Source organism: Triturus cristatus, chromosome 5_2 (genome assembly GCF_964204655.1).
Source record: "Triturus cristatus chromosome 5_2, aTriCri1.1, whole genome shotgun sequence".
In the NCBI taxonomy this organism is placed as follows: domain Eukaryota; kingdom Metazoa; phylum Chordata; class Amphibia; order Caudata; family Salamandridae; genus Triturus; species Triturus cristatus.
Window position 1 is genome coordinate 169703552 of NC_140588.1, and position 12707 is coordinate 169716258.

The following is a 12707-nucleotide window of genomic DNA, read 5'->3' on the forward strand; positions in this document are numbered from 1 at the left end:
TTGGGAGGTATGAGCTCCACCGCATGCTTCTGCAGAAGGATGTTCACTTCTGATGTTGATTTGATGATTTTGGTGGAGAACTTGTGTATCTGACACAATAACCATTCTGTACAATATTCAGAACCCAGGCATTGTTTGTAATATATTTCCACTCTGTCTGATATTGTGAAATACTTCCCCTACTGGAGAGGGTAACGAAAGAAGTGAAAGCAGAGGCTCCTTGTTTGGTGCCTGTAGGGGGCTTTCTTGCTTGGGCAGATTGGTTCCCAGCCCTTCCCTTTGGTTGACGCCTTTGGTGCTTCTGGAAAGGTCTTTGCTGCTGCTGTTGGTGGCTTCCTTGCAACCACTGAGGGGTATGATCCCTCTGTCGATAACAACGTCTTTCGTAAGGCGTGTAAGGGTGCTTTTGTTGGTCCTTATGTTTCGCCAGATCAACAGCCTTCTAGGTCTCCATCTCGGCCTGTATTGGGGCCATTTCATCATCTGTATGACTCTCAGGGTGTTACCAGAGGAAGGTAGATTAAGTATTCTCTGCTAAGATACCTGCTTGAGCGCCATGAGACGAAGGCAAGAATGCCTGAGGGTCAATCTGTGACAGTAATCATGGGCTGCCAGCAAAGCTGAATCTGCCCCAGAGCCAATCAATTGGTTCAAGACCATCCTTCTTTTATTTATGATTTCGATGAAGTCTTCTCTGTGGTGTCTTGGGAGTTCTTCAACAAGCTGCTGCTGCTCCAGTACCATAAGGATCTGTCATACCTGCCTAGCAAGGCAGATGAATTTGCCATTTTCAAGGTTGTCGCAGCTATGCCACATACCTTGCGTCCCACTGAATCTAGTTTCCTGTTTTCTATGTCTGGTGGTACTGTGGATAAAGTGGTAAAAGAATGAACTTTTTTTGCAGTCAAGATAACAATTGAATCAGGAGGAGGATCTTACTGCAAGAATAATAGGCCCTGCTCTGGAGGCACACATTTTTTTTGAAGCCTAGACAGAGGTGCTTTGGATGCAGCTTGCATAAGGAAACGTTCCGTGGCTGGTTCTAATAAACCTGGAGCTGGAGGTAGAAGGGGTCTTGATGCTGCACATTGGTGAAGAGTCTAAAAAAATCAATGATGTAGCCATTGATGAAGTAGGCAATGTAATGTTCAGTTTTGTAGCTCCTAGTACAAGTGATTGCTGAAACGTGTTGATGTCATCAACTGGCGAGACCCTTGGCTGGTGCGAATCCGTCAGAATCAGAAGAGGTGGAATAAAATGACCTCTGTCTGGATTGTGACCTAGTTCTGGATCTGGACCTAGGATGATATCTATGAGTGTACCTAGAGGAGCGTATCGATGAGGAGTGCCAAGAATGATAACAACAATGTCTTGAAGCTGCTCTTGTATGTGATCTATGGCCAGATATGAACTGAGGTGACCTTGATCTCCAATGGGAAGCTGGAGGCCTTGCCGGAGAGGGAGCCACCATAGGTGCCTCTGTCTGAGGAAGAGGTGGAGGCACTGAAGGAGCTGATTGAGGAGGTGGTGTTGGTGGAAAAGGCTGCGGAGAGTCTGGAATAATGACTGGCGACTATGGCGAGAATACCCTGGAATATTCAGTCAGAAGTTGATGGCAATCTTCTTGGTCTCAATGCATTAACAGGCTTCTCAACTTCTATTGTCCTGTAGTGAGGTTCAACAGGGCCCGTGCACAAAAGCATCCATTTTGACTTACACGTTTAAAATTGACATCTCTTTAGACTGGGACTTTTTACATGCTTTGCACGTAAATGATGACATACTCAGAAGGTGTTCTGCTTGCAACGCACATTTCTTCGTAGGCATTTTATCACAACACTGTCTAGTCTTTTCAAGGATAAAATCCCTGAGCACGCTGCCCTTGCATTTTATTGTCCATTAGAGACAGCTCTGAATCGGAAAGACAAACAATAACACCAGCAACAGACCTCAGACAGAGTGAAAATGGAACCAGTTTTCGTTATATAAACTGCTTCTGAGTCTAGCTTGCCAGAGGAGTACTTCCTTGGGTTATCCTGGACGTTTGCCCATGACTAAGTTCCAGCCTTGCTGTCTCTCATCTCTATCCTGCAAAGGACGGCGACCTATTCTACACCAGACTGGCTTCCAGATACATCACACACAGGTAATGGGGAGTTAGGCTTGCTCCAAGCAATCTGGCAGAACACTTTCACCCTATGCTCTCTATTGGATAGTAGTGTTAGGTAGGAGTACCATTATGATATATATTCATATAATCACTGCAATAATTATAATGGTTGAATTATTCATTTTTTCACTGTTCTTGTAATGCTAGTAATAATGCTTTGTTTACTTCTGATAATAATTGCAGCTCATGTATTTTACACAAGATTCTAATTGCTTCAATAAATGTTTGAAATGCCAATTTGTTTATTTCTTGTGTCCTCCTTTGGACATGCCCAAGTGAACGAACAAAAGGGTAGATCTGTTTCTACAATTTCCTGGGGGGAAATTAGAGTGGTCATGTTCTGAGGTTGCAGACACCATCCGGTAGCCTGTCAGGTGTAGGGGTCCAAATGGCACACAGTGAGCTAGCAAGGAATTGGGACAACATATTCTGATTATATCAATGGATCAGTCCACATATTTTGATGCATATGTTGTCCAAATGCACAGTCCCACTTAATTAGTAGGAACCGTATGACAATCCTCTATGTCTTGACGTTGACAGACTTCTCGACATCGAGCGTCTCCTGTGTCTCGACGTCATGGAATCCTTTGATGTCTACCTCCTGTGTCTCGACATTGAATGTTGTCTCCCTCTTGACGTCAACCCAGCTCTCGACGGTGAGCAAGTAGGCACGGTACCTCACCTCAACGTCGATGTCCTCGACTTGAACCTGGAATAATGTGAAGATTTCCTCTCTTATTGGATCTCCCTCTTTGGGAGGCCTCAGAGGAAGGTGGAAGTGCCCTGGCAGTGGACTGGCCCTCCCGTCGCTCAGACTGCTCCTCCTGCTATTTGCGCTGCTCTTCAGCTCCATGAAGGTGAATCTTCTTTCTATCTCACAGGGTATGCCTGGAAAAAGTTTTGCAGTGCTGACATCTGTCAGGGATGTGACTCAGAATGGCAGATAAAACACACATCATGAAGGTCTGATTTGGCCTTCTTTCTGCCACAGGCTTGGCATTTGTCAAAAAAAGATTGCATTTTATTTGAGTAGAAAAATAATTATCCTGTCAGAAAATGACAAACACTGGAAATGGTGAAAACTGTTGAGTGAAGGGGTTCCCAAAAATTTCTGAGAACTTTTTGAAGGAAAAAAACAAAAAAAAGCAGAGCTCAGTGCTCCAGATCCTGTCACCAGGAACCGTAAAAAAGAACTGTGGAAATTACCAGCTACTGGGCATGATAGGATAATGGTGGGCTGTCAGCCCTTAAAGGCATTGAGTCTCTTTACATATCTGCAGAGCTGCAGTCTAGAAGTCTACATTGCCCTCTTCCGTCTTCACCATTTTCCTTTAAAAAAGGTTTGTGAATGAGATTTATAAGGACAATCTACACAGCTCCTGCTAAATTTCCATTTTTTTTACATTATATATTAACCCTTTTTTTAAATGAAAATCAAAGCAATTGGCCAATATAGTCTAATTTATAGGCTGCAAAACATTTTCATAAATTAAGCCCTTATCCAGGCCTTACTGAAGAAAGGCGAACATCTGCTCTTAAGAATTAATATTGAAAATAAATTCTCTAGGATCCCTGCACATGGGCCGGACTATTCAGTGCTTATGATTATCAAAGAGATCCCCTGAGAGAGAAGAATGTTTTCATAGAAAACATCCTTTTTTCGAGGGCAAATCGAACATAGGCTTGTGGTGGAGCTGGTGATGGTTAAAAAAAAGGACCTGTGGGAATTTCATCAAGCCTAAAATGTTTGTTACAGAGAGAAGAGGTGTAAGTGGAGAAAGAGATAGAATGTAAGTTTGAAGGAAAATTAAGGATCACAAGACTCCCTTCAGATGAGGGAATTAGAGCAGCTATTGTGAGGTATTACGGTTTTAGGGCTCAATGTCATCAGTGGTTTATGACTGTTGTACAAAGCTGTGGGGATTTGGATGTATTATATGGCTTCGCTGTGCAGTCTTACCATGGAATACACCTGCAAAAACTGTCTTGGGTCCAGTCAGGCTCGTTTATACAACCTTAAGCTCAACCCTGGTTAGGGATAGCTTTGAGCAGCGAGGCCTGAACAAAGAAACTAGAGTAAAGCATTTGACAGAATCAGACAATGAAATATGAAAGCTACACAACTCCAATTTATAAAAATAGAATATATTTTTAGTAATTTCTTTGGGTGCAAGATGAACAAAATCCATCAGAGGGTTCCAGAGATACAGATTTTTAAAGAAAACGTAATCTTTAATCCAACCGCAAACAAGCATTGGTAACTTTAAAGTTTGTAAACATTTTAAAAGCTTGTAAAAATGTGTTTGGCTACACCGGCCTGGATTGGACAACCAAATCCGACAGGAAAAAGGTCGGGAGGGGACAATGGTGTAGATTTGGACAGTTACCTGGCCACTAGAGCGTTTTCCAGTCCAGTTCCAAACTTTACAGCACGGTCTCTATAGACTTCAAAGGAGTGGTCCTGATGCTGTGAATGCAGGAGATGAAGATGCTCAAGGATGTTTCGAGTGCTGTGCGGTCGATAGGGGTGCCTTAACGGTTATTTCTCCGTCCACGTGTCAGGTGGGGCGACTTTGGCCACAGAGGTTAGGGTCCCTCGAAGTCCTCTTTGAGACCGTAAAAGTTCATTAGCAGCTGGGCTACCGGTCTCTATCCTCAACAGTCCTAGCAATATCCTTTAGTGTGCACTGGTGTCCCTCCTCTGAGAGCAATCTGGACTCAGATGGCACTCCCAGGTCTGGATGACTCGGATGTAACTTTTGGCCATCGAGGATCGTTTTTTTGGGGTGCCCAGCGGCAGTTAGTAGAGATTCTTTCATAGTGGCTACCATTTAAGCACTGTGGGCTACTTCAGTTGTGCTGATCCTGGTAAGGGTTCCAGGGGATCAAGCCACTGTTCTTTTGAGTCTGTCCTGTGGTCTGGGGCACAACCTTTCCCTGAGCCAGTTTGCTAACCCAAGGTGCAACAGGTGCAGTCCAGCCTCTCTTTGTGCAGTCCAGGGGGTGACAGGGCAGTCCTTCTGCGGTCCTTTTTCCAGTTCTTATGTGACCTAAGGGTCAAGGTACCAGGGGTGCCATATTTATTCCCAGAAAGAGCAATCAGTGAGGATGCGGTCACTAGCCAATGGGCTACCTGGTTCCCTCTCTCTTGCTGATGACTTTCCAGCCATGTGTGGCTCCTAACAATCCCAGAGTGCACTATTCTGCCCACTCTCAAGTTGTCTGGACCCTTCCTCGGATGTTAGGAGCTTGGTAGCCCTCCCTAGAGGTGTGGCTACCTGTGGGCTACATGCCCACAGGAAAACCGGTGTGGGCACTGGTCTCCCTTTCTCTGTCCCTATCTCCAGCCTGTCTACCTGAACAAAGGGTAGGCCCTCAGGAGTGTGAACCCCATTTGCCCACCAAAGGCGGCTTTGTCTTTAAAGCTTGCCTTTTGGGCTAACACCCTGCGTGGCTTCCTGTGAAGGGGAGGTAACACTTCATCCTGCAGCAAGCTGCTACTGCTCCTAAGCCTAGGAGTCGTTCCTACCTCTCCCCAGGCAGGCAGGCAGGCAGAAAACTGTCTGGCCAGTGACTGTGTAAGGCCACTGGAAAAACTGGGTAAGAGTGGCAAATTTCTAAAAGTTGCATTTCATTAATATGGAAATTAAAATCGACTTGGGCATCAAGTCAGATTTAATGCCATGATTAATTTGATACCTTACAGTACCCACCTAGGTAGTTCCATTCAAAAGTCAACCGGCAATTCTGTGTTAGCCAATGGTGCTACTAGCCCGTCCACAGCAAAATGACAATTTTGAAGTGTTGCTGTTAAGACATATATGGAAATACCTGTCCTACTTAATAATATACCGCTCCATGCCTTAGGGCTTAAGAGGTCATCCATAGGGGTAACTTGCATCTATTGCTAAGGAACGTGGGGGCTTTGCCATTAGTTTAAATGGCAAAGTCGAACTAGCAGTGTTACCACTGCCCTTCCAGCCTGCAGTGGCAGGTTGGGAGCCATTTTGTACCTTGTCACACACAGGGTGGCACAATCAGTGCTGCAGCCCTGGGTGGACACGCTGCCTTCCAAGCCCTGTGTACCATATACTAGGGACTTATAAGTAAGTCAGTCCTTGACAATTGGGCATAGTCAATTGGAAATACACTTTGTTATGGGTTATAACATTGGCATGGAGGTCTGATGAGCTGGCCTCAGTGCGCTCTGAATCGTTAAACCAGCAGCATCAGTCCCAAAATGCGGAAGTGAACATGCAAAAATGGACATGTCCTTAAAAATGTGTTTGTTGATATGTGTGATTACAGGTTCGTTTCTGGTATGTAATGGGGAGGTGTATGTGGTACGTTCTTTCGAAATGCTGAAGTATCTTGTGTTGGAATGTAATATGTGAGAGTGGAAAGTAAAATGGAGGGGGCCTGTCTTCAAACTAGTTTGCATTTGAAAGGGACTGTCTTTTATTCCTGATGACCCATACATGGTACTGACGTCTCCCAAAAAGCCTGGCTGGAACACATTCTATTGGTTTCCTCTGCATGTACTAATGGAGCAAGTTGGTTTAATTCGGTATCATGTGGCAATGTACAAAACATACACAAAATCTACAAATAACATTAAGAAAATATTGTGCATGGTGGTGATCTGAGTGCAGAACACTTCCTCTTTATCAAGAAGGTTACTTGGAGGCTTGGGCCTGATTAAGAGAAGGGTGAAACCGGAGAATCAACCAAACAATTGTGTTTTTTCTGGCAATCTAGATGCCCAGTTTAGAAGTTGTTATATGACTGGTATCCGGCCAGCAAATACAAAAGAATCTGCGATCTGGTCTGTTGAGTGCAATGCAGACGAGTGGCGAAGCTAGAGGGGTTGGGGTTGAGGGTGGGGCGCTCCGCCCCGTGCGGCATTTTTTTGGGGGGCAGCAGCGAGCGCAAGGTAGCTTTCTTTTTTTGTCATCATCACTGTGAGGCAAACTCAGAACCCGCCCGGGCAGCAAAAGCTCTAGCTACGCCATTGATGCAAACTTTGCCAAAGGTGGTGGTGATTCAGCCACCCCATCCTCAGTGGCAAACACACCATGCCTGGTGGTGGTAGACTTGTGGAAGACCACTTCGGAAAGACTGGCGGACGTTTGCACTACAGGGTGAGTTACATAGCACGCTAAGTAGCATCACCATGCATATTAGATAGAGGTGGGCGGAATTTGCGAAATTCACTTTCGCAAACTATCGCGAAAATGTTAAAAATCTCTGCAAACACGCGGAAATATCGCGAAGACGCGGACGTTTTTTTCCCGCCCATTCGCGGTATTTTCTGTGTGATCACGGCTCGCCAACTTACCCATGCGGTTGCTCACGGGCGCGACCATCTTGTTTTCACTTGTCTCGCGAGAAGAAAGACGTGATCGCACGACGAATGACGTGATGGCGTGACGAATGCCGTCAATGCGGGCGCGTACTGTCGCGAGACAGTGCAAATGGCTACCAACAATCCAACATCTCGTGGGGAACGCGACCGGATCGGGAGAACTTGTCGACGAACGCGGGGATTCAGGTAAGGCGATCGCGCGCACGCGAGAATGTATTTTTTTACAGCGCGAGCAAGAAAAAAATTTCCGGTAAGATGCGGATTGCGGAAATTTTGACATTTCCGCGCTCTCCGCGGAACGCGAAAATGTTAAATTTTCGCAATTTCCGCGAGCGGAACGTAATTTTTGCCCAGGCCTAATATTAGAGACAAATTATGCGCATTCCGGCATGGCAGCCCCCAGTATGGAATACATTTCCACTGCCCATAGCAAGTGTTACCATGGTACATCAGCACTGGTGGAATTTCCACAGGGTACAACAGTGACAGAGAAAGGCACTTTGATGGAACCATCTGCCTTCTGGTTGAGAACACTAAATACAGCAGAATTCCCACGTGTATTGTGTATTCCACCTAAATTCCTTACACTAGCTGATGGAATTTCCATCACCAATACTCTACCATAGCAATTTTCTCCTTCGGATGCTCCAACCTACATGAACTGTGACTGGCACTTTAAAGTTGTTAGTTTTCTTGTAATTCCTACGTACCTCATACAAGTAGTCAAATATCTCCAAAATTGTCAGCATACTAGCCCCGATAAACAATCCCATCTGACCTCCGATGTCACCTGTAGAGAGAGATAGAAGGGGGCAGTTACAAAAGAGACAAACAGCATCAAGGCCATGGCGCTTACTCTTGAAAGTAACCCAGCCCTTAATACTCGTATGGACGTCTTTGGCTAGTAAGAACATAAGAATTCATTTAGATGGGCCACTAAGTTTCCAATACTGGCCTCTTCATCAACAAACAGATGCACTATGGGAGTTGTAGTCTAGGCCCACTCTTCTACCAGAAAACAGTGTTATGTAACGAATAAGTATCTGGAGGGGAAAATTAATATAACGATACAGGGTATTGGGGAATCTACTTTAGACGTACAAGGTTTTGTGTTGTGGGTGAGAATAGCACTGCGAAGAGAACTGTTTTAGGATACTTACCGAGCAGTCCGGCCACCTCGTATGCTTTCTTTTGCTCAATGGTTTCATAGTTCAGGGCCTCGAAGAAAATGTCGAGCACTAAAACATTCTCCCTAAATGGATGGGAAGATAGAGGCAGATACTGAGAACACGTCGCCTTCAAACACACCTCTGCAACCATTGTCACGTGCTCAGTGATTACCACTCACTTCATGCCTGGGTCGAAATATACAATGCACACCTGTTTCAAATCACCGAAGAGCGCAGTTAGAGCGGGATGATTTGGAAACATGGGACCAGATGTATGACTGTTTTTAGCGGTCGCAAACAGGAAATCGGGCCGTCTGCGACAACTAAAATGGGTTGTAGCATGTACAAACCCTATTTTGCAACTCGGTAACCTATTATCGACTCGCAAAAAAGGGTTTGTGAGTGATAATTAGGAAGGGGTGTGTCACTTCCAAATAGTGAGTGGCATGGGGCAGTATGATTGTTTGGCGACCGCAAATGCGATCGCAAAACAATCGCAATTACCACCTACTACAAGTAGGTGGTAAGCCAGTAGCAAACTGGAAGGGGTCCCCAGGGAACCCCTTCCCCTTTGAGTTGTGCAGCGAAAATATTTCTTATGAACAGGCAGTGGTCCCACGGACCGCTGCCGACTCTTAAAATATGAAACAGAAATATTTCATTTTTCTTTTTAAATGCATCCCGTTTTCTTTTAAACTGTTTTATTTAAAAAGCAGTCACAGACATGGTGGTCTGCTGACCCCAGCAGGCCACCATGCCTGTGAGTACTGGACATTCCCAAGGGGTCGCAAATTGGGACCAGCCTCATAAATATTGATGAGGCATGTCATTTGCGAACCCATTGAAAATTGCTAAATGTGTCTGAGACACTTCAGTACATTCCATTTTACGAGTTGCAAATTGCGAGTCACTAAACATCTGGCCCCCATGGCTCCTCAAGCTTCCACCTCACACGCAGAACAGGCACGAGACAGGAAGCAGCAAGTTAATGGTTCAAGCTTCTCTCGCATACAAAGCATCACCGGTCCAGACGCATTCTGCAGATCACAACAGGCACAAAGCAAGTAACAGCAGTGCTCGCTATCCTCACATTGGGAAAAAGAATTGCACAGTCACCAGCTTCTCACACATAACTAAGAACAGTACGAACTTCAGCGGTGCAATTCCACCACACACACCAAACAGAAAAAGAGGCGGCAGCAGTGTAAGCTTCGCTTTAACAAACAACGGGTGAACCGAAGGTTGCAGCAATGTGGCTGCAGCATAGCAAGCTTCCTTTAAACAAACAGGTGAACCGAAGGTTGCAGCAATGTGGCTGCAGCATTGCAAGCTTCCTTTAAACAAACAGGTGAACCACAGGTTGCAGCAGTGTGGCTGCAGCATTTTGACAGATGAGGAGGAGGGAAAATTAAATAAATAATGTCCCCCCTCGTCGTCGTCTGTCAACCCCACCACCTCCCCTACTCAGCCCCACTGCTCTTACCTGCATGGGCCGCTGTTGAGCATTGCAAGCTTCGATTCCATATACAGGAAAGTTACAGAATGTATTAGACGTACAGGCATCATTCACTCATTCCTGGTATAACCCGTTCATCTGCGGCGGGCGTGCAAGCTTCCCTCACCCTTCAGAACAGGCGCTGCCTGCTCATCATCTCATTCACTCCTTTTTCACTCAGAGAAGGCAGGACTAGGAGAAAGCTGTAACTCACGCGATGTATTTTTGCGTTTTATTGTACTTCCTGGCCAGGTATTTGGCAGAGGCTTTGCTTGGAATCCTCACCACGGACAGCTCCTTCCCAAAGCGCACCATCTGGCAGGGGGTCTCACAAACACAGTACTTGTCGTCCTTCTCCACCAGTAAATCTAGGGTAACAAGGCAAACCGTGAGAGTACGGATGGTGGAGGAACAGAAGAAGAAATGGTGGAAGGGAGAGAGAGAGAGAGTAATTTATTTGTTGATTAATTAAAATCATTACAATAATGTGCACACACACAAAAATAAAATAAAAACACCTTTGAATAGAACCACTACTTGTAAATTAGTAATTAAACATTTTTCAAACTAACGTTAAAACCTTTACATAAAACAGTAATTAAAAAGCTTTATAATCCGTAAAGAACATTATACTTCCAATAATTTCCATTTAAAATGCAACAAAATAAAACAGCATATGTTAGCAGTAGTTTTTGTAATTTACAATTATTTCACTATTATCGTTTCATGTTAAATGAAAAAAAGAAAAAAAGAAAAAAGCATTATGCTTACCATAATACCTTTTACTAACCGCAAAAAATATTTTAGCAACATCTTTCTAAGGTAACATATATTAGCAGCAGATATTACAGTTGAGATCCTTTTACTATTATCCATTTATAAACTACTATAAAGTGCATTGTGCTTACTAAGGTGCTTTATGTTAGCAGCAAAATTATTTTAACTACATCTAATTAGAGTAACATGTTTTAACGTCAGGTATTTTAGCAGTAACACAGTTGATATAATATGACCTGTGAGCGACAGCAACTTCTAATGATAACACATTTCATAATTTCAATAAGTAGACATTAAGAGATCATACCAACTAAAAAAAGAATGTTATCGCTAATAATTGTCTACAAACTCCTAAATTATGTAAGTTGCTGGTACTCTATAGTCGTATGATATTATTCTTCAAGCAGCTATTTTTTGCAATTTCTTTTCCACAATAGTGATGAACTTAAAGAGATGGACAAATTTAATATCATCACCACTTAAACAGGCAATAACTGCATTCCTACATGTTCTAACTCCCGATTCGTTAAAAATCGGTTTAAGGATAGACTTTCGAGCATCAGTTAGCCCTGGGCATATTGTTACAATATGCATTAAGGTTTCTTCAGTTAACCCACAGAGCCTGCAGACATTAGATGACCATTTACTTTCCCATTTTGGTATTCCATCCTTTGTTGGATATCTACCCAACCTTAAATGAATAAATTTGTTCTTAATCAAAGGTCTCAAATGGTATGACAAATAAAGTTGAGGGGACAACCTACCAAAAGAGTTAGCTATAGTCCAAAAATTTGGATCCTCAATTAGGGATTTTAAGCCATTAGTATTCCATGAACAGAATTTCAGAGTATTTGAAACTTCATCAAAAAGAGGTTCACATCAATCCTTCTTTCCATGATTTGGATTTGTTAATATTCCTGGAAGCCAGCTCCAATCGTCTAAAAGTTCTGGGGATTTTTTCAGTGCCTCACATGTTCGTAAACCAGACGGGCTACTTCTAACCTTGATCCCATAAGATAAATTTAACTCCGTCGATGGGCCTGATGCCCCTTTTAATATTCTTCTCTGTGATACCTCAACTAATTTTTTTTCCGCCATTTTCTTTTTTTTTTGAGTCAATAACTCAGGTGGATTGATTGGAGAGCTGGGATGTGAATGTGCGAAAGGAGAGTGTAGGGTAGAAGAGCAAAGGGATATAGAAAAGAGCCAAGTATCACTGAAGGTAATGTGAAGAATAGAAAGAGAGAGTGAGGAAAGAGCAAAGGGCAGAAATGGAAAGATAGAAAGAGAATGCAAACAAGGAGAAGACTTACAGGAGCAGGGCGAAAGCCAGAGCATACAGGGTCTCACATGATCAGGAAATGTGTGAGTGGAGTAAATAAGCAAAACATTTTAAAACACTAAGAAAATGATAAAAAAAAGATTAAATGCACTTAAATATGACCGTGACTAAAAACCGGTCATATGTGCATATCCCTAACATTTGTAACACTTGTATACGTTCATTATGCAATTAACAGAGGCTTTTCAAAATATATATAAAGGCAAAATATATTTAAAGCCACCTGCTAAACTGTTGGTGAATGCAGACTTTAAAAGAAAATCTTAATCTGGATCTTAGAATAATAAAAGTCAGGGTAAGAAGTTAAAGCCAGGTTGCCCGAAGGGGATCTCGCACCGCCACTCCAAATGGGTTAGGAAGACCTCAACCCTGATGGCAAGCAAGTT

General features: G+C 43.6%; 1 protein-coding gene across 2 annotated transcripts in view; it reads right to left on the reverse strand.

The window, feature by feature from the left end:
* The window catches only part of LOC146822748 (acid-sensing ion channel 1C-like), a 437693-nt gene that overhangs the window by 148018 nt on the left and 276968 nt on the right, over positions 1-12707 (reverse strand). For both annotated transcript variants that reach the window (XM_085606934.1, XM_085606933.1), the window contains exons 6-8: positions 10417-10570; positions 8699-8790; positions 8249-8328 (exon numbers count right to left, since the gene is read on the reverse strand). In XM_085606934.1, coding sequence (XP_085463060.1) covers positions 8249-8328; positions 8699-8790; positions 10417-10570 — 326 coding nt within the window. The remainder of the gene's footprint in view (positions 1-8248; positions 8329-8698; positions 8791-10416; positions 10571-12707) is intronic.